At 50.1% G+C, this 24,883-nt stretch overlaps 1 protein-coding gene across 3 annotated transcripts; it reads right to left on the reverse strand.

Annotated features, from left to right (window-relative positions):
* Window positions 1–1,024: 1,024 nt before the first annotated feature.
* On the reverse strand, window positions 1,025–24,781 carry NPDC1 (neural proliferation, differentiation and control 1). 3 transcript variants are annotated; one of them, XM_072985002.2, is made up of 9 exons: window positions 24,565–24,781; window positions 8,703–8,843; window positions 6,860–6,955; window positions 5,969–6,130; window positions 4,918–4,984; window positions 4,519–4,603; window positions 4,112–4,191; window positions 3,447–3,543; window positions 1,025–2,811 (listed from the first exon to the last, which is right to left on the reverse strand). In XM_072985002.2, exons 1-9 carry the CDS (start codon window positions 24,656–24,658, stop codon window positions 2,734–2,736), a joined length of 900 nt encoding a protein of 299 aa, XP_072841103.2. In that variant the 5' UTR covers window positions 24,659–24,781; the 3' UTR covers window positions 1,025–2,733. The 3 variants fall into 3 exon arrangements, with proteins under 3 accessions (XP_072841103.2, XP_072841102.2, XP_078238783.1); XM_072985001.2 differs by having other exon boundaries at window positions 5,969–6,133; window positions 24,565–24,779; XM_078382657.1 differs by lacking the exon at window positions 24,565–24,781 and adding an exon at window positions 23,604–23,897 and having other exon boundaries at window positions 5,969–6,133.
* Between the last annotated feature and the right edge of the window lie 102 nt (window positions 24,782–24,883).

Raw genomic sequence — 24,883 nt, forward strand, 5'->3', positions numbered from 1 at the left:
GAATCTCCCTCGCCCTGAAACCTCGTCATATCAAGAAATCTCAGCGCATTCGGCTTGTCAGGAACGGAAAGTAAGAAATGAATCATCCCCAGAAATGTTTGCTCCAGACCCTGAATGCCAAAAAAAAACCATGCTACCCATCTGCGAGAAAAACACGGTGCCCTCGGGCTGGTTCTGATAGAGCCGCAGATAATGACTGAGCGTTGGAAGAATTGAGGATTTCTCTCTCTCGGGGTGGGGTGGGGAGCATGAGAATTAAACCGGCGAGAAATAATGGGGCTCAGGAACACACCCACCCCAGCGGTCTGAATTCTCCCCTTGATTCCCCACCTTTTACAGTGGTGTCTCGCTAGACAGTTACCCCGCATGACAGTTTTTTCGCTAGACATTGACTTTTTGCAATCGCTATAGCGATTCGCAAAACAGTGATTCCTATGGGGAAATTTCTCTGGACAATATTTGGTCCCTGCTTCGCAAACTGATTTTCGCTAGATGACGGTTTTGACAGCTCCCTCCGTCCTCGCAAAACAGGTGTTTTTTGGACCTAAGCTTCGCAAGACAGCAATTTAAACAGCTGATTGGCAGTTCGCAAAGCGGCTTTCCTATGGCCGATCTTCGCTAGACAACGACGATTCTTCCCCATTGGAATGCATTAAACAGGTTTCAATGCATTCCAATGGGGAAATCTTTTTCGCTAGACAATGATTTCGCTAAACAGCGATTTCAGTGGAACGGATTATCGTCACTGTATATCGCTCCCAAATTCCACCCACAAATATTTCAAAGGGGGATCTCCTACTTCCAGGTATTTTGCAATGGGCTGAACCTGAGCATCAGAGAGGTACTTGTTTTTCCAGCAATCCACCGCACCCTGACAAGGACAGGTGAACTACAGTACCCATCACCCCCAACCAGCATGTTAAAGCATCATGGGAATCCCGGCGCAAGACCTCTGGCAGGCCCAGTTGCCATGTTCGAGGTTTCAGAGTCTGGAGGGATAAAAATAAAAAAAAGGAGTCACAAGTCAAGTTTGAAATTTGGTCGTTTAATAAAAGTTTGCTCCTTGTGGAGGAATACTAAAGAGAGTCCATACAAGAATCGTTATGCGGGGGGGGGGGAGTGACGTGTAGCAGACCGCAACGAAAAGAGAAAAAAAAATAAGGAATCGTAGACCTACAGAGTTCTCCATGGGCTCATCCCACCCCCCAAACAAATTTTGGGGTAAGGGGTTTTGTGACTGGCAGCCAGGAAAGGCGGGGGGGGGGGAAATCACGGTTCTACCAAGATTTGAGAGATTCGGGTCGGGCCGAAGAGGCTCAAAGTTCAAACAGTAAAATACCCACTCAAGTATCCAAGGCCGGGAGAACCGATTCGTTTACTCATGCCCACCCGGCTTGGATTTTAAAAAAAAAAACGTGGGCTCCCACCTGCAAGATCTGGGTTCGAGTTCCGCAGACTCCTGACACTGGGGGGGCGGGGGCGAATTCTTATTTGGAAACAGGGGTCTAACCTTGCAGGTCTGTTGTGAAACACTCAAAAGAGCAGTTTCCAAAACCAGAAGGAAAAGTGGTCGGGGACCAAAAAAAATCATATGGGAGAAAAAAAGAATTGTCAAATGGACCATCTTTGATTTTTTTTTAATGTATTGTGCCTCATAAGTACACCTTGGGGTCAGGGTTACCCCCTGCCTGGACACTGTATTGTAGTTTTTAAGCTCTGATCTACCTTGATCTTGGAAATATTGTTGGCAGAGGGGCGGGCGGGCTATATTTTTAAGAATTCCAAAGCTGTTTCAGGGATTCCGGGATCTCTATAACCCAGAAGCAAAATTCTCCAAACCTGTGGGGGGGGGAGGCAGGGGTGTCTCCCACCCCTCCCAGTTAAATCCACTTCGTTTACTCGAAACAAAGCCAAACGACAATTTTCAAGATTTTTTAAGGGGAAGAAACAGTGGGTGAAACAGTGCCCCCTTCTGCGCGATGCTTCCCTCGGCTTTCACCGGCTAGAAATTCCACTTTTCTCCCCCCTCACTTTGCTCTCCCACCCAGCTGTAAAAAATGGGCACGCTTTTACAAAGGAGCAGTTTGAAGGGGGGAGGAAGCGAGACTTTGGACCGAGCAGTTCAGGTCCAGCTGCATTACATGGAAAGGCTATAAATTTTTGGGGGGAGGAATCGGTGAACCCCCTTCCCCTGTCACTCCTGTGTTCCAGTTTTAATGTGTTATTTTTTCCTCATTTGGTGGAAAAATAAACAGCGCTGGATTGAAAGCAAAGCTTCCAAACGGAGCCAACCCGATTTCGATTTTTGCTTTACTGTCCGGCGTTGTGATGAACGTGGGGGGCGTGGGGAGAGGCCGCCAAAGAAGGACACCGAGCAAAACTCTGGGCCCCTTCCTTCCCTCCCTCTCCCACCACCCATCCCAAGTCCCCCCTCCCTTGAAAAAGATATCCAGGTGTCTGGCCCTTGGAACGGGCGAGAAGCATCAAAACCAAGCCGAAGACGATGCTGGCGCGCAAGGGGAGGCGGCCAAAAGCCTAAGAAGGTGGTGTTTTATTCGGGAAATAATGATGCTGCGGGTGAAGAACACGACAGTCCAGCCTCCGGGCGGGGTGCAGCGGGCGCTCCTCCTTCCAAGGGTGTGTGTGTGTGTGTGCAGAAGGTTGGCGCGAGGGGCGTTCCGAAGTGCGGCGTTTTGGCATCGAGAGTCTACGGCGTGGCCAAGCCGGCCACAGTCACGGATGCAGCTGGGGTGGCGGAGGGCGCAACGAGGCGTCGTCGAAGAGGGGGTTCTTGACTTCCATCTCCCCCGTCTGGAGTTGAGCCCAAAGGGGCGTTTTCGGGGCAAAGGGAGGGCGAGAGAAGCAGGCGGGAGGGGAAAGAACAGAGAAAGGAGAAAACCATCAGCACTGACGCTGGGTGTTGCAAAAAGTGCCGCTCCGCTCGTCCGGTGGGGAAGCCACCACGTTAAAATCTACATACACAAGACACTGCGATGCTTAGAGCCAATCTCGACCCATCAGCCCCCCCGACGTGGGGATGATGGGAAAAGGGGAAGGGGTTCAAAAGAGAAAGAGTGAGGACGTGGGAGAAGCCGAGCCACCGCAACGGAGAGCCGAGTGTGCATCCACGGCTCCTTAAACGGATCATTTGCATGATCCGTTTTTATATTCATTTCTCTCTCTCTCTCTTTTTTACTTGTCTATTTTTTGTCTTTTTAAGTCTGATGTGTTTTAACAAACTGAGAGCCGCCCGGAGTCTCTTGAGCAGAGAAAGGCAGCCGTAGAAATGACGTGACGGGGTGTGGAAAGGACATAAAAATAAAATAAAATAGGCAAGGTAAGAGTCACTGGCAAAAATTGGGCAGGAAAAGGACACAGCCTTTGAGGAGCGCAGAGGGCTGGAACAGTTACAATAAAAATGAGAAAATAATGAATAAATAACGTACTGGAGCCAACCCAGGGCATTCATACACTGTGAAGTCTCCATCCTCGTTTTCTTCATCCGATGACGCCGATTCAGGAGCTTTGGCCTCTTCTTTTTGCCTAGAAAGCGGTACAGAGGCGGAAAGGTTCACCCACTTTGATGATGATAAGATGGAAGCTCACAACATACTGACTACACACAGCTTCCAAGTTCAGAGTATTTGACCCTCTTTCCTCCCAGTGAGATTGCAACAGAGTAGGACTCATCTATCCGCGAGGGATTGGTTCCACACCTCCCTGCGGATGCTGAAAACCATGGATAATACTGAACTCCAGACATAACACTGTCTCTGGCTCCCTCTAGTGGCCAGTTCTGATAACTACATTGTGGAAATACCTATTTCTGTTTTTCTTTTAATATTTTTAATCTTTTCAGACTGTTGATAAGCTGAACCGCCATTATGGCAGTCCTACTGTACATGGTTACAACAACCTGTTGTCTACCTTCCCCTTGGCCATTTGTACAGGCACCGTGTTTAAGTCAGGGCTGGCTATGGGACCTCTTAGCGGTGCAACACTCTGTTGCAGGACTAAAGCTTTTTGTGGCTGCCACGATAGAGGAAATGGAGATGAAAGGAGAAACACTGAATAAAAGCACACACACATCCCAAAAAAATAAGTTACTCACTTCTCCATGGAGAGCATCTGTTGCTTCTGGTGTTGGTAGTGATACATCTGAGCGCTCTGAGCCAACTTTTTATCTCCAGGCTTTAGAGGAAAGAGAGAGGAGGAGGGAGAAGGAAAGGTTGGTGCACCCACTCTCATGGGATGGGAATCAGAGATGCAATGGGCTCAGAAGCAAGGAGTTGCCCTGTGGGTGGTATCTAGACACCAAGTAAGGCTTTCCTTCCCTGGCAGGCATCTAGAGTGGCCGGATCCAGCTCAAGGGCTCTAGTCCCCCACCCATGGTTTACGTCTAGGCATAAAGGTAATTTTTTATCACAGCACTAGGGTTGGGAATTGCCTCTTCCCGTTAAAGGTAGGGAAATACAGAGCCCATAAACACCAACGTGCATGTAAGGAGAAATGACGTACTGAGATCTTGTCGTACGGCGGAGGGCCCGGAAGCTTATGAGACGGGTAGTCGGCCTTCTGAGCGAGCCTGATTTCCTTCTGCAGCCTGCCAGGGCGAGGGAAAATAAAAGGAAAATCAAACACACGAGAACAGCCTCTTCGATCACGTCAAGAGTTCCTCTACCTCAGGATCTTGCTTCTGACAGTTCGGACAGCCAGGTGCCCCTGCTTAAACCGCAAACGGGGCATGGCCTCCTTGCTGCATGTCCCCAGCATTGGGTATTTAGAGATAGACTGCTCTTAAACATGGGTGTTCCTTGGAAAGGCGGCAGCATCTGGGAATGGCTGGCGTGCAGCCTCTGGGCCTTCCCCTGCCCACCCCCACCCCAAAACAGAGATCTTCCCCCCCCCCGAGTTTACCTGCACCAGCAAACGGCCGCCACCACCAGAGCCGCGATGCCTGCCGCCGTGCAGACGACAATCATGCCTGCAAGAAAAGAGCCCGAAGCAGGCGGAAAAAGACGGTCAGCCACGTTCCCCCTGGAACGACCTGCCCACTGGGAGTGGAGGTTTTTTTGGGGGGGGGGGTCCTTCGGCAGGTATTTGCTCTGCTGGGCTTGATTTAGAAGCCAGTGGGGTCCGCACACTGGCGTGGGGGATTCTGGGAACGGGAGTCCCCCCAAAAGGTAACTTCTTCAAGTTGCTCATCAGGGCTAGCAAGCTTGTCACAGGCCTCTCCTCTACGATCCTTTGGCAGGAAGCAGCTGACGGGAGGTTCAGCCTTGTGGGTGTCTCCTTTAAAGTTCACACGAAAAACCGGGAGCACCCCTTTAGCCCAGGATATCAGTGTCCCCCACACCCACTACCTCAGTGGGGGAGAAAGCAACAGCTCCTTCCAAGGGACAACAGCGATTTAAAGCATACAGTGGTGCCTCGTTTAACGAGCACACCATTTAACAACGAATCCGCATAGCGACGCGTTTTTTGCGATCGCTAATGCGATCGCATTGCGATGTTTAGTTAGGCTAAACATCGCATTGCGATGATCGGTAAGCGTTTTGCTTACCGATCTTTGCATTGCGATGTATAGAAAACAGCTGATCGGCGGTTCCAAAATGGCCGCCGGATCAGCAAAATGGCCGCCGGATCAGCAAAATGGCCGCCCGCAGCGTTTTCATGCCCTGCCCTCGCTTACCGGGCAGCGGAAATGGCAGCCGGATGGGGGAATCTTTGCTTACCGGTGAGTTTTTTCCCCATAGGAACGCATGCAGGGCAGATTAACGTCGCTATGCGGGGCACCACTGTACTTTTAAGTCTAAGACCCCAGTGTGGTTAGGGTGCTGAACCAGGACTTAGGAGAACTGTGTTCAAATCCTCCTACTCCACCATGAAACTCAATGGGGTGACTTCAGGACCTCAGCCTTGCCTACCTCACAGGGATGCTGTCATGAGGATGGAAAAAAAAACTTACCTAGGATAAGGGCATCATTTGAAGACATGTGTGGGGACTCCACAGGAGAGCGTTGGACGGTCTCTGTTCGCGGGGTGGCCTCCGAGTGCCCCGCACGGCTTCTCTGCGAGGATTCTGCCTTTGACACGCCGACCCTGGAGTGCGGGCTAGTAAGGGCTGGGGCTTCTTTTCAGAGTAAGAGGTCAGAGAGGAGAGAAGCGGAGTTACAGGCTAAATAATGTAGACTACAACTAAAAGTTTTTTTTAAATAAAAAATGATGTCACCTAATTCATGACATATATATAAAGGAGGCAAGAAAATAAGGGGTGGGCGGGGAATCTAGATCTTAAAGAGGAAGGCTTGTATGTAGAAACATCACAATTTCAATTTCCCCTCTTTTAACTCCTTAAAATAATAAGCATTATTTTAGGAAAGATGTGGGCATCTCCGATTTCATAGGGTTCATTCTCTCAGCCGTGTTTTAACGGCACCCTGGCCAGAAGGTGGCGGCTGATGTTGCTAAAATTAAACTACGGAAGACCAATTTCGTTTCTTGATCTTTAAACGGTAAGAAATTGAATTCATTGCTCATTCATTGACCCATCCCTTAAAATAAACATCAGAATTTCTCGCAGAATGATTGACAGCGGCGAAGCAAGTTAATAGGGTAGAACAATCTTGTTTGGAGTTTTAATGGTTTAGAAGGACGAATTTTAAGCTGGTTGCCGGAAAATGGCGTGAATTAGGGCGGCGTGTTGTTGTTGTTTATATATAAATAATTTCCACACTCTGGCAGAAGCTGGCCGCCGCATAAATGGCGCCACCAGCCTTAAAATGAAGCCAGTGAGTTTTCAGTAACACGTCCCTTTTGAGCAGGAAGGGAGAAATTTACAATCCAAGGGCGTCCGTACCATCCTGAGCGAGGCGTAGATGAGCGTCGTTCTGGTGCGCGATGGCGCCTGCCACTAAGTCAATTTCTTCGTCTAAGTTGGGAACAGCGGATCGCCCTGAAAAAGACACCAGAGGTTATGCATACCTTATCTTAGAAACCTATCTAGTCTTTCCTTTCGCCTTCAGCTCCAACACGACCTGATCCATCGTGAGCATCATTGTGATTTTCTCTGGAAACATCCCAGCCGCCTAAACATTTCTGGAAGTTAATATTTCATGACCCTGCCGGCTTTCCCTGTGTTTTATTGTTCGGGACATGAAAAATGTCTTTAATAATGCAGCGCCGGATAGGGTGCAATGAATACAAACCGGATTTATAATCTCCCCCCCCCCTCTCAATCTTTCTCTCTTTTTACATCATGAAGCAGCACTTCTGTTTCCCAGCAGAGAAATGCCAAAAATCGATCCAGATCGTAGGGACAGAAAACGTTTAAGACTTTTTAAAAGCCAGGAGCTGGCTTTGCAGTTTGCAAAATTTAAGTCTGGGAAAATGTCGCAGGGGTGCTGGGGACCTGGTCAAGAGCTCCAGATTGCTGTGCGTGAACAGCGTGGCATTTGTGGTGTTAAAGAGGGGGAAAAAAGACACACCATTCCTAGCAGATAATCTTTTGGTGACTGTAATGCGACCCCAAGACCAGTCCCTCTGCAGCCACAACTGTTATATAACCTTCCCATCTGCCACTCAAGAGCCCTCGCTCTGTGCAAAGCTATGCTGCAGGCAAGCGGTGCACCTCGCCTTGCAAAACGGGTGCGGACCGAAAACCAATGCGCCCACCACATTCATCCTCTCTCGCCCTAATCAGAAGTCAGTATGTAAAATTCCCCCAAAATTTCCATATTTTTTTTTCAGAGGGAGAGGGAAAAATCCTTTTCTGGAAAAAAAGGAAATTGCTGGAAATGTTACGTCTCTAGAGAGAACTTAAATACATAAAGTCTCAGAAGTCTTTCATTAAGGTCATGTTATATACAGTGGTGCCTCGCTTGATGAGGATAATTCGTTCTGTTGAAATCGCTGTTAAGCGAAATCCTCGTCAATGCATTTCAGCCCACTGAAATGCATTGAAACCGGTTCAATGCGTTCCAATGGGCTAAATGCCTCAGCAAAGATCCTCCATAGGGTGGCCATTTTCGGTGCCTGTAAAGCGAAGAATCCGTCCTGAAAACACAGCGGGGAGCCATTTTGCACAGCGGACGGCCATTTTAGAGCCGCCGATCAGCTGAAATCGTCGTTTAGCGAAAAATCGGTTCCCAAAGCAGGGAACCAATCATTGTTAAGCGATTTTTACCATTAAAACATCATTTTGCAATTGCAAAAACTTCGTCAAGCAGTTTCATCGTTTAATGAGGTAATCGTTAAGCGAGGCACCACTGTAGTTTGAATACCATGTCACATACATATTATTTTTCATTGTAAAAGAACCTATTCCACAATGGGTTTTTTTCCACTTTTTTCGGGGGGGGGAACAGTTTTGGAAAATAATTGGGGTGGAAAATCTGGTTTCCCCCCCCCCCAATTTTTCCATGGCTTTCCCCCCCAGGCTTTCCTATCTCTAATCAGAAGTAACCGGGGGTCCCCTCCTCATTTTTGGAGGGGGGGGACACATATCTCATTCTCATCCTTTAAAAAAAATCAAAGCAAGGCTCCTGGAGTTGGGGGGAGCAGGCACTCTGGTTTAAAAGAGAGACCCCAATTCTCCAGATTTTATGAAAAGAGATTTGGATGTGGGAGAAGAGAGATGTTGAGTAAAAAAATGCCATAGATACACGAGGGACCAAATGGGTGGAAGGCATCAACGCACGTACCGCCAGGGGTCTGCTTCCGGAAGATGCAGTTGCCTTGCTCATCTTCCACAAACGCAGAGAGGCAAGGGCCGCAGGAGTGAGAACCTGGGGGGCAAAACTCTCGCCTCTGAAGGGTGCAGTCCAAGCTCCGGGGACATGAATCTGTTCAGAGCAAACACAAAAAAGGGAAAAAACATCAGGATGTTTTGCAAGACTGCAGAGTTGCAAAAACCCACATCTCCATCAACTCCGATACCCATTCTCCACAGCAGCCAACGGGCTCCTCTCAGAAGCCCACCAGGAGAACATAAAGGGGCTTCCTCCAGCCTCTCCTGTACCCCCCTTCAGCAGTTCCCTCTCCTTTTTAAAAAGCCACCTCCCCTCATCCAGTGGCAGGGAGTTCCACAAGTGCATGTGTCTCCTTTGCCCCAGAATCCTTTTTCCCAGTTACTCCTTTATTTTCTGCCCAACAATCCCATGCTCAGCTTCCAAGGGGGCAGGAGTCTGCCCAGTTTTTCTGCACCAGGCATAGTTTTATAAAAATCCATATCATCACATACTCAACCACCCCTCGTTCAGTGGCCCTCCTACGCTTCATGGTCTTTCCGTGGTCTGAGTCACTCCATGCAGCGTTCTCCTGGAGAGCGCAGGCCCAGAAGATCAGATCATCTTCCAGTTACCAGGGCTACAACCTATATTTCCACCACCAAGTACCATAGGGGTCATCTCCATCCCAGCTGTCACTTAACGACGTCCTGCAACTTTGCCTGTTGGACGTCAACCCGACGCTGCACCAGCAACACAGAGACAGCAGAAGGCGCAATTCAAAGATCGCCTAAAGCTGTCTTTCCTCTGATTCTTTCCAGGAAGTGTTTGCTAAATGCCGGTCACCCCCACCTGGAAAGCAAACAAGCAGGACACGAGCCGCCCATATCATTATCCTGCCCTGCGTGCCACAGGCCGTGGGATGGGGGGAAAGAAACAGGCCTGTTGGGGGCTGATGAGTGATCAGAAAGCATTTAAGAAGAACATTGTGAAGACTTAAAAGAGGAGCATAACGATCAAAGCTTACAGCACGGCTGGCTCCAAACTTTGATAACTTCCGGACCGTAAAAAATTAGCAAAGGTGGTTCTTTAAAAAGGCTGGCTAGATAGCTGTTTTGGTCCCCCCCCCCCCCCGATATAATGGGAAAATATATGTAGAAAAGCTAGGAAACCGCCTAACGATGATATCACGGAGGCGAGAGCCTTTTGGGGTTGTCCTGAATCTGGATTGGCCCCAGGTGGCTCCTTACTCCTGATCTAAAGAGCGCCACTTTAGAAAGGCGCTACGAAACAAGAGCAGCAGGAAAATATTTGTTGTGATTCCTAGCCTCCACATTCATCCGACTCGGCTGTTAATCTGTCCACGGTTTGGTTCTGCCAAGACCTCCCCTTACATCTTGTCCAGAGATAACTGGGAAAGGGAGGGGGGACTCCATTGCAGAGGGAGTTAATTAGTTTTGCAAATAACATTAAAACGGCTCATGGAAACGCCTGGCGCGCATCCGAGAGAACATTGGTGCTCAGAGATGAAACAGGAAAAAGAGAAAAATCGGAGGAAGGTCAAGATTTCCCCGGCTGGTGTGGAAATGATTCAGAGTCCACCACCTCCACCGGGACACAGAGAAATGAGCCTGATGTGTACGCACACTTTTTGTGCTTTGAAATCAGCAGCCTTTTAACGTTGTCAGATGTTTTTTGTTAATGTTGTGACTTAGTTTTTTACAGTTGTGTGGTTACTTTTTGGTTGAACTTCTTTTTAATAATTTGTCAGCCTTCTTAGGTTACTCCACCCCACTCAGGGGGAGGGGAAAGGCGACAGAGAAGCCAACCGATTTTTTTTTAAATCTGCAAAATAACCTCAAGAAGGAAGCTGCAACCAAGCAGATTTTGGACAGGAGCTAGCAAAATCATCCTCTAAAGAGAGATAATTCAAACTGGTCATGCTCATGAAGCTGGGAAGAGGTGGGTGTTCAATGGTTACAGCATAACTTTCTACAATGACGGACTCGACTTCATTTCTCAGAGCCTTGAGTTCAAAAGAGTTGGGTTTCCCTTGGCAAGTATGGCAATGCCCCGCTAATTTGGATTTATGAGCCAGTAGAGAGCTTTATCAGCCTAATTAAGATTCTGATTAAGGTTTGCTCGGCCTCCGGCACCCACCACAAGGTACGGCTACTTGTTGAGCCCTTAAACTCACATCCATACGCCTGGGAATTAAAGTCTCCCGGCGGGAAGGGAGCCGAGAACAGATTTGCTAGCATCCCCGAGATTTCGTAAACAGGAACGTTTTAACGTCCTAATTAGAGGAATTAAGAGCCCTTACTGGCAAACAGGTTTCTCCCCCACATTTAGTCACACTACCCATTCATTGAGGAAGAGCTGGGGATGTGAAGCAGCAAAGGCTCTGAAACTACGCAGGTCTGGATCCGGCCCATTTGAGGATAGGGAATTGTCAGCTGGCAGTCCTGCTGCTTTGAGGGCCACAAAACAGCACAAGAGAAAGAAGATACGACAGGCTAATGTAATTATTTAGACCACCGACGATCTGGGTTCTCAGCCTGGCCTACCTCAAAGGGCTGTTGTAATGAGGCAGGAAGAGAGCATCAGTTCTTTCACATTTTCAGATTCAGCCGAAGACCCACCCAGAGGCTCAGCCAAAATGCATTGTTACGAAGTTCGCTGCGATGCTGCGATGATACTGAAAAGTCACTTTGCCCTGTCATAACCCAATGGTTTTATTGGGAGAAACTGAAGAAGACACACGATCGCGAAGTCCATCCAAACGGTCCCTCGCACTGACACTGACTGACTCCGACTCTCTCTTCCCGCAGCTTTTGATCGTCGGCGCATGAGCAAGAAAGGTCACGCACCGTCTCTCAGCCACGCCGCGTCGTTCACTTGGACGTTCTCACCATGTGCAGAAACAGGAAAGCGATATTTGCTGTCAAACGGTTATTTTCATAACCGATTTTTACTTGGGTTCGTTTTTCATGGAGGCGGGAGGTTAGAAAAGCGTGGGAAGTCAAGTTTTTGCTCTGCGCTTCCTGTCCTTGCTCGCCGGCTGGCTTTCATTCTTTCTCTCTGTTTTCACGGCGAAAGATCATCACATTTCTTCACGCCTTCGGGGACCCCCTGTGAGGACATTTGGGGACCCCCCCGGCGGTCCGTGGACCACAGGTTAAGAACCTATGAACTAGAATAATAAACATTAAAGCTTTCCCACTGAGGTTTCTACCTCTGCAGACCAGATACTGTAGTGAAACAGGGAGGGTTTCCTTCCCCGACTGGCCGGCTTCTTGGGGGGGGGGGTTACCAAGACAGGGCAGGGCCCCTTGGCATATGGCCATCTTCCGGCAACCGGCAAAAAGGGTTCTTTCGGAGCGGCTTGCCTGCCTTTCCAAGGGGCTTATATAATCACTGCGACGGATAACCAGGATGCTGGGGAGGAAGGGGAGGGTGAAGCCGGAACCGCTAAGAGCTTTAATGCCCTCCAGAAAGCCGGCTGAAGCTCTTATGTGGCTCCAGAGGCCTCCGTCGGAGGGAGGGAGGGGGCCGGGGCAAAACCTCCCCACCCTATCTACTTCTCAAGAGGTCCAAGGATCTGTCTTCCTCGAACACACATATACACATAACAGAAGCAGCAAACTCCCAGCTAACAAGAACTGTGATATCACGGTTAGCGCTCAGAAGTCCTGGATTCAAATCCTGACCCAGCCACAAAGTTTTCGGACTGCGGGAGCAGTGGCACTCTCTCAGCCTGGTCTGCCCCGCAGGGCTGTTGAGGAGACAGTAGGGGGTGGAGGAGGTGGGGTAAGTGCTCCCCACCCCCCCGGTGGTGCTCACGATGAAAGGTGGGATCGAAGAGGAATACCTTCATGACATTTCTATCCCGTGGGATTAACTGCCTTGCTTTGATTTGGCAGGACCGGGAAAGCATGGGGAAAACAGTCCGGGTGAGGAGAGGATAAAGCCGCCAGGAATCCGGCAGATGCCACGTCAACCGGGCCACGTCAGCACCCAAAAGCAAGCCGGGGAAACAAAGCAAGAGGCCACCCTGCCAGCTTATCGCCAAGGGAGCTGCCTGGCCAGCCAGAACCCTGCAAACAAGCTGGAGATATTTGCAAAGAAGAGAAAAATCACCCAACAGAGGAGGGACGAAGCCGCTTTGAAGCCAGTGAATAGGAATTCAACACACACACATACCCCACTGGTCCCGATATATAACACCAGAGCTCAGGGTCAGGTGGAGAAACTGGTGGGCAGTGGATTCCACAGGAGAAAGGGCTTCTTTCCACAGAGGGCTCCGGCGGAACTCCCTGCCACAGGATTCCGTCAAGGCTGAAACTTTGGGTTGCACCCCAAGGAGGGGGTCAAAACAGATTCCGAGGGGGGCCTCTGGCAGCCCTGTTCTTGACAAGACAGGCCCTGACCGGATGACCTTGGCCTCGACTCTCTTTTTCTCCCCCCCCTAGTCTCCTTTCACAGGGCTGTTGTAAGAATAATGGGGGAAAAACCCAGCTTTAACTCAGGAAAGAGTATAAACGTGGGAAAGAGGAGGAAGCCAACTCTTACTGTCTCTATGAGATGGAGGGGAGAATATTACGCCTCACTTTTGCTGACCACGGACAGAGACGAACCCAATCTCCTCCAGCCACGTGTACACACGCATTACGACAGGAGGGGGGAGTCGGGCACCTCAGCCTCACTGCTGTTCCTGCCCCAGATATGTGCAAGCCCCAGACATCCTTTCATCCGCGCAGCCTGCACTTCAGAGACGGGGCAGAGCGTCCCCGCCTTTTGAATAATGGATGCGGGCGGAATCCATCTCACGCTCAGCACCGTCTCAGCACCGCTAGAAGGGCAGGGGAGACGGCTCTATTTCTGGAGGCAGCCAAGGAGGCTCCAAAGCCGACAGCTTTCCGTGTGGGCAGCCGGGCCTGGCAAACCCTCCCGCTCCTGCTCTAATTCGGTTTCGCCCTTCATCCTTGGTCTCGGGCCAGCTGAGTTTCGGCGCCGGCATTGAGAGGGGCCAAATCCAGAACTCCTGCACGCCAACCAAGGACAGGGTCTCCAGCCCCCTCTGTGGACCTCCAGGGGCCGGATCTTGGAAAGAAGACCTCTGCACGAGGGCTGGTACATTCATTCGCATGCAGGATTCTCACCCGGCACCTATGCACTGATTTTTGCGCTTTGCTGGGGTGTCCCCCCCAAATCCAGAGGCTTAAGGTCCCTCCGTTTCAGGAGACAGAGATGAACTAAAATAACCAACTTTGAAAAATAGGCACAAACACACACAGGGATGCTGCTTTCCAAAACCAGAAATACAGCAGGCTTTTTAAAAAAAATTATTTCTACGCATGTATGCATCTGCACAGCAGGACCGGAAAAATGAACCCAGGAAATTGCTAGGGCCCAGAGGAGATTATGGCTTTGTCCAGCGCCATAAGGAAGGTCCACAACCGCTTTTTAAAAACACACACACAAACACACACAGAGGTTCTCTCTCCTGGGTTAGCATAACCAGAGAAATAATCCTGAGGGCGGAGAGCTCGGTGGATCGAGAAAAGGCCCACTGAAAGCTCAGGGTGGCTCACCCGGACCCTTTCCACCTCTCAAAAAGCTCAAAAAGAGAGCAATTTTAAGCCTCTTGTATCTCGCAACCAACTGCACCTTACGGAGTGTGAAGCACAGGGCGTCAAATGCAGCCTTCCCAATGTGTTGGGACTCCAGAACCCCTCATCCCCTCATGCATCCTCGCCCATCATGACAGACCTGGAGGGTTCCAGTCCCAAAACATCTGGAGGGCCACAGACCGGCCACCCCTGCCTGAAAGCAAAGATCGGACAAACGCATTGAAGCTGGGTCTTACGGATGGCGGCTAGCCAAAATGAGTGGTAGAACCTGCATGTTTAGGAGCAGTACGCATTTAAAGGCTGGCCGCTGGGACACAAAACAGAGGAGACCTCTAGACAACGCAAGCTGTTGGCTTGATCCGACAGGGTTTTTCTCCTGCTATAAACGTCCTTATAAAGCCGTGCTTCACGTTTCCAGTGGCTTTGCACTCCAGGGCACAGAATCCCCAACCACTGGGGGCTATGGGAGTTGTAGTCCAAAACAGCTGGCGGGCCCAGAGGTTGAAAGGGCTCTTGCCCTATAAAGAATGATGAGCTGGCAGATCGCGATGAGCAGGCAGGCACTCCTTGTCCTTTGCAAGCCACGGAAAGGCTCCCCTTTTAAGCCTCCGCCTGCTTGCCAAGGAGGGCGTCAGCCGCCTTGAATTATTGATGGCCCTCGCCATGCAAGTCATGGCGGCCCCGAAGGAAGAGAAAAACAACACAGAGATCTCGAGGTAACCTTCAGGATTTCCAAGGAAGCTGGCTCTTTGGACAGTGTCAATGAACTTAGAAAACGGAGGTGGGAACATTTTTTCCTTTTTTTCAAAACCTGGCATGCCCCAGCCAGTCTGGCTGTCTTGAATGGGGGGGATTCTGGTTTCTGGAGTCCAAAATGTTTCCAACCACGCTACCAATTCAAGGGAAGAACACTGTGTATTTACATTGGTGTGTGTTCTCGAAACCCTCTGTTCCCTCCCTCCCTTTTACATTTTCCACGTTTATTCCATTTGAATGTGGCGGTTCCATTCAGCCATCCTCTCCTCTTTGTCTCTGACGCTCAGGTGGCTTCGGCAGTCAAGAAGGAAGCGTCACAGAAGTTGAAGAGAACGCCAACATTTGCATAATTAAAATAAAAATTGGGGTGGGGCCAGGCTTGGCCAAAAACGTTGAGCAAGTACTTCATAATGCTGCAATATTTTGTTGCAGGTTTCACGTATCGCCACTTTAAAAGCCACTGTTAAACTGATCAGGCTGAATCTGGCTCTTAACAGCTCGCTGAAAACTATCCCCCCCTTATTGGGCTAGATTTCCCAGAAAGGAACACGGTTCTCAGATACACTGCTTAGGAACATGGAAGCTCTACTTCACCTACTGCTTATGGGCTCTGTTCCGGGAGCAAAGCACCAGGCCTTTGTGTGTCTATTTTTAAGCCTGCCGCTGTGGCGAGAAGCTCTCAGCTGCTTCCAAGGTTATGTTCCTGGCTCCCTTTACAGCATTGTAGCTCCGTCCGAGTCAATATTTGCTTAAGCTCAGGACACTGTTTACACTCCGGCTTGTGTGCGAATCCACCCAGACACACACACACACTTGAGCGCAATACCCTGCCCTCACCGACAAGTCCCATTGTGTCCATAACTCTCTCTGTGTTTCTCTTTTTCCTCATTACGGGCCCCAGAGATAGAGGGAAATGGCTAAGGACAGGCGTCCTGCTTCCCATTCACTGTCCGTTATCCCATTAGCAGCTGTTGGCCATCCAGGAGGGCTCCTCTTAACTAAAAGGGAGATAGGATGATGAGGAGCAGGGAGGCAACTTTGCAGATGGTACCAAGCCAGGGGCTTTGCAGCCTCTGAAGACGCCTCCCCTCCCTCGACTCAAGAGCCATGGCAGCTGAGGATGATGGAGGCTGTAGTCCAGGCTAGGGAGGGAGGGAGGGAGGGAGGGAGGGAGGAAGGAAGGAAGGAAGGAAGGAAGGAAGGAAGGAAGGAAGGAAGGAAGGAAGGTGATGATGGATTGAAGGAAGGAAGGAAGGAGCTGATGATGGATTGAAGGAAGGAAGGAAGGAGCTGATGATGGATAGAAGGAAGGAAGGAAGGAAGGAAGGAAGGAAGGAAGGAAGGAAGGAAGGAAGGAAGGAAGGAAGGAAGGAAGGAAGGAAGGAAGGAAGGAAGGAAGGAAGGAAGGAAGGAAGGAAGGAAGGAAGGAAGGTAGGTGATGGATTGAAGGAAGGAAGGAAGGAGCTGATGATGGATTGAAGGAAGGAAGGAAGGAGCTGATGATGGATAGAAGGAAGGAAGGAAGGAAGGAAGGAAGGAAGGAAGGAAGGAAGGAAGGAAGGAAGGAAGGAAGGAAGGAAGGAAGGAAGGAAGGAAGGAAGGAAGGAAGGAAGGAAGGAAGGAAGGAAGGAAGGAAGAGGCAAATGGTTTTAAGAGAACGCAAGAAGAAAGCTAGGATTGTGCAGATTTGTGTTTCTGGACTACAATGCCCAGAATCCCCCAAGCTGCCCAGGGAACCCTGGGCGCGGTAGTCTAGAACCAGCTGAAGTAAATCTCTCAGGGACATCTGCATCCCTGTGAAATAAACTTTGGGAGAGTCTCTACATTACAGCTGGGTGCTATTTTTGACTCCAACCTCTGGAAGCTCGGGAATTTGGGTCTGGATGGAGTTCTTGGGATTCTCTGCTTTACAAAGTCACCCATCACTTTATCTGCCACAGCTGTGTGTCCCATGGAATCCTGGGAGCTGTAGTTCCAGGAAGGACTTGAGATGCTCAAAAGCTTCAGTTGGGCTCTCCCTGAACCATAGCAGAGAGAGGGTTGAAATTCACCAGACTACAAACCCCAGGATTGCAGAGTGGAAGCCGCTACAGTGGTTAACACAACCTCCAACGGCCATAACTGTGCAGTGCAGACAGCCACACCGGCCACGAGGAAAACCAGCCGTTATTGGACCACCACTATTTCATATTTAAAAATAAGTTTTTCAGGTCTGGATGCAGCCCAGAAAAGAGAAGTAAGCAAGCAAGATTCACATTCAAATCCCCCGTTGCAATAAAACAGTGAAGTAAATCTCTCAATCTTGCAGGATTTAGTGTACATAGGGGTAGAGGAGTGAAGGTCTGGGGGGGGGGGAAATGAAAACATTCAAGAAAAAAGGAGTCCCCTTTTTCCTCCCCATTCCAGGTCTTCTGGTTTTATCATGTGCCTGGAAACATAGGCGGGGGTACAATTATCATATTTTTCCATGTATTAAGACTATACTTTTGTCCAAAATCTTTACACTAAAAATTGAGGGTTGTCTTATACGCGGACGTAAGCTGAGGAGAGAACAAAAACAAGTGGAGGGGAAAGCAGGGATCAAAGCGATCCTACAGTGCTTTGATCCCTTTCCCCTTGCACTTGCTAAGCCCCATTTAGATTTCTTAAAATTTTGGATTATAAAAGTGGGGGTGTCTTATACATGGGGATGTCTTATACACGGAAAATACGGTAGTAATAATAACAATAATTAAATATTTACATCACCCTTACACACACACACACACTTCAGAAAAGCGTGAGGTTAAATTCTGTCCCCTTCTCAAGGAGTCGCAAGAATATCTGTCTGCTCCTTTCCTGAAAGGACCAGTCTCAACACTGTCTCTCGAAGACTGGGAAACGGTGGCAGTGGTGGGTGGCCTTTGCCATTCCTGGGATTACAGACCCGTCCTAGAAACACAGCCGTCTGGCCTCTCGAAAGCAAGCACCAGGATGCAGGGATTTACGAGATAACCCTCCGCTCCGGATTAGAACCGGTTTGCAGAGAAGCCAGGATTGTGGGGGGGGGGGAGACCTCCAAGCGAGGCGTCTGTTTAGCCTGCTTAAAGGATTATTAGGAAAGAACCGGCCGGCCGCTGTGCCAAGAGTAAGGCGATGCCTGTGTGCGTGAAAGAGAGAGAACAGAGAAGCAACAGGAAGGGTAGGATCTAGAAGAGATCCTCTCCGCTTTCCTTAGCACCAATTTGACAAAGTAAGCAGTTAAAATCAAGCCATTGTTAGATTATTTAATTCCTTCAGTGCAAAATCATGGTTTATGGTTGCATCTGCCCCATAGGAACAAAGGATCTTAAATCTTCCAACTGCTTTGTCAATGTCACCCTCGTATGGTCAATTTCATGTTGGAAAGACAGCAAAAAGTATTCAGTCTTCTTTTTCACAGGCTGGGATGCCCTTTCTGCATATTATTCTTCACCTGCCCTGCCTGAAATCAATTTTTCCAGGATGCTTGATCTGTCGTCCTTCCGTACCCGGATTCCCATCCTTCCCACCAAGATTTTCTCCATCGATCCAGGGCGGATGGAAGACGTGGGAAGGAACTTTAATTTTTAAAGAAATGATTCCCCAAAAGTCATCCAGTTAATCTCTTGCAGCAAAAATGACGAATTCGGGGGCGTCTTAAAAACTTGCAAGGTTATGAAGGGAGGAAGCTTTTCAGAGCTGGTCCCCAAAGCCTTCTTCTGCATTAAATTTGCTAAGCCTGGATCCACCTGGGAAACCAAATGGCATGCTTGAGATGGTGCTGTTTAAACTTAAATGTTTCCATATTTACAGTGGTGCCTCGCATTACGACGTTAATTCGTTCCAGCGAAATCGCTGTAGAACAAAAACGTCGTAATGCGAAAATAAAAAACCCATTGAAACACATTAAAACCCATTTAATGCGTTCCAATGGGCTTAAAACTCACCATCCAGCGAAGATCCTCCATAGGGCGGCCATTTTAGGTGGCTGTCTTGCGAGGAATCTGTCCCAGAAAACAGCGGGGAGCCATTTTATTTACCCGGCAGTCATTTTGAAACCGCCGATCAGCTGTAGGAAAATCGTCGTTTTGCGAAGAATCATCGCAAAGCGAAAAAAGCCTATGCAGACCGTTTTGCGATTGCAAAAACGTCATCGTAATTCGGTTTTGTCGTAATGCAGGGCAATCGTAAAGCGGGGCATGACTGTACTTCAATGGGAAGAAACTTTCCGGGTTCTTTCTTCTCTATGAGAGAAAACTTGTCTCTAATGTAAAAACTGGGGTAGGGGGAGAATCAGGACTTGAAACCGCTCCCGGTTTTATCTTTCTCTCCTCCACGGCACCTGGAGATGTTTTCCTTCCGTTTGTTTGATTTACAGGCCTTCCCTTGTTCTTGGGAAAGGAGCCCTGATATTTCCTCCAGGCTGCTCTTTGCCAGATAACCAAGAGCGATCAGGAAACAGACAAGCCGACAGCCAAACATTGAACTAGGGGCATTGAAAATTTCTGAAAATAATGCTAACACAGCCTCCCTGCCCTCTCCGATTGTGTTAATTGTACATACGTCTGCGATGTTTTGGAACACGGACCTCTGACCTCCCGTGAGACACATTCAGGAAAAGCAGGTTAGACGACACTTTAATGTCAGAAACACAGAGAAACGTCTCTCTTTCTTGGGACAACTTTCATTTCCTCTCCCGCTATGTTTAAACAGCACCGTCTCAAGCAGCAGCCACCCTGGTGGAAAATACGTTTTGTTATAGAATGCTTTTTACTCTTGATCACACCGTTTTTCCCCACCACCAATTTAGATCCAGAGATCAGAAATGCAGCTTTAGAGTCGTACGCTTAGCCACCTTATCTGAAATATCCGTATCGTGTTATATTCCTAATTTTTTACACTAGGTCTTCAAACTGTATCATCATCTTCTGTATGAGCCGGTCCTTTTTTTTAAAAAAATCAACAATCAATAATTTTAAAGTTTCCCGTAGGTGTCATCTATTAGCTGTGTTGAGTACCCTTTTTAGCGAGCAGGATTCAAAACGCAGTTCATAAAAATAAAATAACGCAATCGCCATTTCTCCTCTAAGGATTCCGAAACAACAGAAACAGACAGGAGCCCCCGCTGTGCGGGAAGCAAACCAGGATTGGCCTGTTCGCAAAGCATCTCTGCAGCAACCGGGTTCACCCGACAGTCCTCCGGCTAAAGCTGTGGCCGGAGCCTCCCACGCCTGAAGCCACGACACTTTGCACCAAGGCGCGGTGTCACCCGAGGGCGCACGCACACGCTCCACACGGCCACTCCCAACTTGCAAAACGCCTGCCGGGCAGCCCAATCCACATCTTCCATGGGGGACACCCTGACACCCTGGCAAAGGAGGTTAAAGATCTGCTGGAAACGAGGGAACCCCAAAGGATGGGGGGGATCACCCAGTCAAAAAGAGTGTTGAGCGGCACGCAAGCCGAGTGAGGCTCTCAAGAATGAGTGATGCTTCCTTCGTTATGAAGCCAACAGCCCTTTGCAACGAGGGTGGCCACGTGGCCTCTTCCAGAAGACACAGAGAGAGAGAGAGAGAGACAGAGAGAGACAGAGAGAGAGAGAGATGGGCAGGAGACGAAATTGACCATACCCCTCTGTGACCAGTGACCAGATGCCACAGCACCGGGATCACCCTTCTTTTAGGGCTGCCAAGATCCCTCTGAAACTTTAGGAGCAGTCAGTGAGCTGAAGGGGGTCAAAGGCTTGGTTCCTTCCTCCCCTCCCCACAACAAAAGCCCATTTTAAATGCAAAATAAAGACGCCAGATGGGCATCAGACCTCCGGCAAGCACAGAATTCTGCGCTCCTCGAGTCAAAATTCTGCTTTCTTTCCAACGCGGAGAGTACACAGCCCCAGGGGGAGAGAAGACAACAGATGCGCCCCCACCACATAAAAAGCCACGTGGGTGGCAGGCTGGCAGGAGATGCCGAGAACAGCGGCTGTACCCCAAAAGTCGCTTTTCTAAGTCGCTTGAAGACACCCAAAAAGACACCAGAGGCATACTCAACTCTCAGACTAGCCAAATCCAAGCATGTCTCCGTCGGCATTTTTGGAAGAGGGTAGCTACCTGGTTTTTAGCTCGCCGCCAACTTCAAGGGTCTCTCAGCCATAAATAAGCCTTTCCAGATTTTAATTCTGCAAGCTGTTTTTTTTTTTTTAAGGTATGCCTTGGTCATGATGGAGTCAAGGCATCAATGTCCTGGCAGGGTGGAACCAACATCAAGGGTACACACTGGAGAAAAAACACCATTTAGCAGGGGCCACATCCACCTCCTTCCCTGCTTAAACCTTTCCTGGACAGCGTAGTCCCCTGGCTATTTCTGCCACCCTGAATGGAGCGAGGCCAGGGGATGTAGCCCCAAACCCTTTGGCTTTTCCCGGCCAACCAATGACCCAGCAAAGAAATCTTGGAAGAGAGCGTCAAAATAGCACCTGCTCAGGTGAAAGTCACAGCCGGCCCCGTAGTGCCAGCAGCCGAAGGGCAAAAAGCTTATTATTTATTAATTGCGGCTCTGTTTCCAGACCGCCCCGTTGTGAGGTGATAGAGGAGTTCCTGGAACCATGACCGGGTCCTGCAAACTCAAAGCAACCCATCCAAAATGCGTCACTGACCGAGGGTGAACGGGGTGTCTCTGGATGATGTCGTTCCCTATATCGGATGAAAACGCAGGGAGAATGTAACTCTACCGCTCTCTTCTTGCGCGGTGAGGCTAGATTTTCAAACTCCGTTCAAGGCAGGGATGATGACATGTTTCCTCCCAAGCTTCCCCCCTCCCTGCCCCTTGCAACCACCTCCTTCTCTTGAAATGTCCAGATCATAGACTCACACAGAGGCACGACCGACAACACCCCCCCCAAGACTGGATAATTTTCCAACCTTTTTCCCCCACGGCCTCCTCAAAAGGGCTACTCTCCTGATGAAGGGCAGTTCCCATCATCTCCTTCCCCACCAAGCAGGGTCCAGTGTTGGGGATAATAGGCCTTGTAGTTCAACCTGAAGACTGCCAGCTTGGGGAAGAGGAGATGAGACACCCCTCTCTATCTTTGCTCGTATATGATGGCTGGCACAATCTGAGGCATGACCAGAGATTCAGCTGCTGAACTATAGTCAATAAAACCATTTTGTGGGTCTGGTTTGGGGAAAAGGTTTTTTAAAAGGACAGGAGGAACTCTTATTTTAAAACAAGCACGGTGAAATACCAGCAATATAAAGCAGGACAGGATTAGCCAGGGATTCCCCATGCTCTGCAGTAAAGCTAATTGAGAAACGGGTCTGTTTTCATGGGCAAGATAAAACTGTACATTAACAAGAGCGCCACCATCAAAGTCACGGTAGCAGTGGGGGGGCTTCCGATCTCTGGTGGGGGGCTGAAATGAGACGGGGGGGAAAAAGAATCCACCACCCAGTCCCAAAACCACCGTGACATGAAACTGCCGAGGATAAAAAGAGGAGTAACTTTTCCATCTGCTTCGGAAGAGGACTTTTCAAAATAAAAATCAACAATAAAGGCAGAAACCTCAGTTCAGTTCTAGAATTGCTGAATAGCTCGGTGTGTTGGGCCTCTCTGGCTGGGAAGCCAGAGGTTGGGGGTTCAATTCCCCCCACGGGGCCTCCTTGATAGGGGCTGGACTAGATGATCCTTAGGGGTCCCTTCCGGTTCTGCAAATCTAAGATTATTATTCTCAAGAGGTCGCCACCAAGTCCGTGGGTGACCAAAATTAAGATTCTTGAAGACTGAGTTATTCCAACGTGAATTTTCATGGATCACGGCCCTCCTTCCCCAGGAGCACGGTGGGGAGAGGGTCAGCAGAAGTGCTTCAGAAATCCATGAAGCTGGACACCAAAATATGACACAGGGCCTTGCACGTCCAACAGACTTCCTTGAGTTATGCTGTGGTCATGATCCACATACCACATATTGACACGGCCCACGGCCAGTAGCCTCTCGGGAAATTGGCCAGGATTGCAAACATTAAGATGGAGGAGGGAGGGAGTGTGAGGGAGGTCTCCCTGTTTGGGGGGGGGGGCTGGGGTGTCCTCCTGGATGCTTCCCCTTCCCCTTCTAAAACGGTGTAAGAAAGAGAGGCGATCCTAGACTGCTGACCTAACTCTTATTTTTACAGTCAGAAATTCAGCCACGCAAACCCCAAGAACGCATTCCTTTTATACCAACTGGATGCTCCTTGGGGCAGAGGCCTGCCCTCTGCGCCTTTGGCTTCCCCAACTCTGGAAAAGGACTAAAAATTAAAATAAACCGATCCTTTAAAAATAAAAACCAAGATAAACCCCCAAGGACTGTGAAAGAAGGGGTGTACCATCACCCCGAACTCTCATGTGGCGGACAGCTTGGCTCTCCTTCTCTCCCTCCACCCGACCGATCGATCTCCCCCCATGGGTGGGTGCCGATCCCCCTGCCCCATTATCATCCATCATCAACCCTTCCCTACCGTTGTTGTTTTTCTTCGGTGAGAGAGAAAGGAAGGGAAAGGCCCCGAAGAAGTGGCACATCCAGGAGGCTCCCAGGAATGATGTCATGGAAGAAACGGGGAAGGGGGGGGGCGCTGGATGGAAGAGGGTCCAGAAGGAGGAGAAGCAGATCAAAGCAAAGTCAGGGCATTATATAGGATCGAGGGAGGGGGGGTGAAGAATAAAAGGAGAGAGAGGAAAGCATAGCCCAGGAAGGACATTTAACAGACATCAAGGCTGCTGGTGGAGGAGAGAGAAGAGGGAGGACAGGTAAGGAGGGGTTCCCTGAATCTGGGGTGTAAGGGAAAAGTGGTGGTCCTTTTGCGGGGGTGGGGGGTCAGGAATAACTATGGAGAACTTGCAAAGGGGGTTTCTGGGGTGCAGGAGACACGGACCCCCCCCCCCGCCAAGGATCAAAGTTGGTGCGTAAAAGGGGGGCCACCCGATGCGCGGGAGGCATCAATACCCCCCCCAAGCGAGGCTTGGCCCCGCGGTGGGGCTGACCCCCCCCCCAGCCCGGCGCCGAAAGGCTTCAGGACGAAGATCGGAAGAGGAGGTGGCCGGGCTAAAGCGGATTTTCGAAGAGAGGATGATGATGACCCAAGGGGGAAAAGATGGCAGCGGAGGGAAGGAAAAGCGAGGGGGCTCACCGGGGAGAGAGAGGGATGATGAGCGGGGGAAGGACCCGCTAGGAAAAGGAGGAAGGGGGGGGGGAAGAGAGAGATGGAGGGAAAGGAACAGGAGCGAATCCGGATTAAGAGAGCCCCGTGGGGGGGGGCTGGTCTAAGCTTGGCCAGTTTGGAGGAGTGCAGGGGGAGCAAAGAAAGGAGGGCGATCCAGTTGGGGAGAGCCCAGATCTGGCTCTTCTTTGGGGCTGGAGGGCCGTCCTACCCTGCAGGGTTGGGGTTCTGGGGGGGGTCTCTCTCTCTCTCTCTCTCTTACCGAGGGGGCTGGCCAGGAGGAGGCCCCCCGCGCAGGGCAGGAGCAGGAGGAGCAGCAGCGGGCGCGGGAGCCGGGGCCGGGGCGCGGCGCTCATCCTTCATCGGCGGCGGCCCGGAGGAAGGCCCTGCAGCATCGCCGCGGCGGCGAGAAAAAGATGCGGCAGCTGCTGGGGCTGCTGCGCGGGGGCTGCGCGGAGGCGCTGGGAGGCAGCGCGGGCGGAGGGGAGGGGCGGGGCCGAGGCCCGGCGGGGCGGGGCCAGTCGGGGAGGGGGGCTGGCCAATGGGGAGGGAGCCCTGCCGGGACAGGCCCCGCCCCGCGA

Source organism: Pogona vitticeps, chromosome ZW-PAR (genome assembly GCF_051106095.1).
Source record: "Pogona vitticeps strain Pit_001003342236 chromosome ZW-PAR, PviZW2.1, whole genome shotgun sequence".
Lineage (NCBI taxonomy): Eukaryota > Metazoa > Chordata > Lepidosauria > Squamata > Agamidae > Pogona > Pogona vitticeps.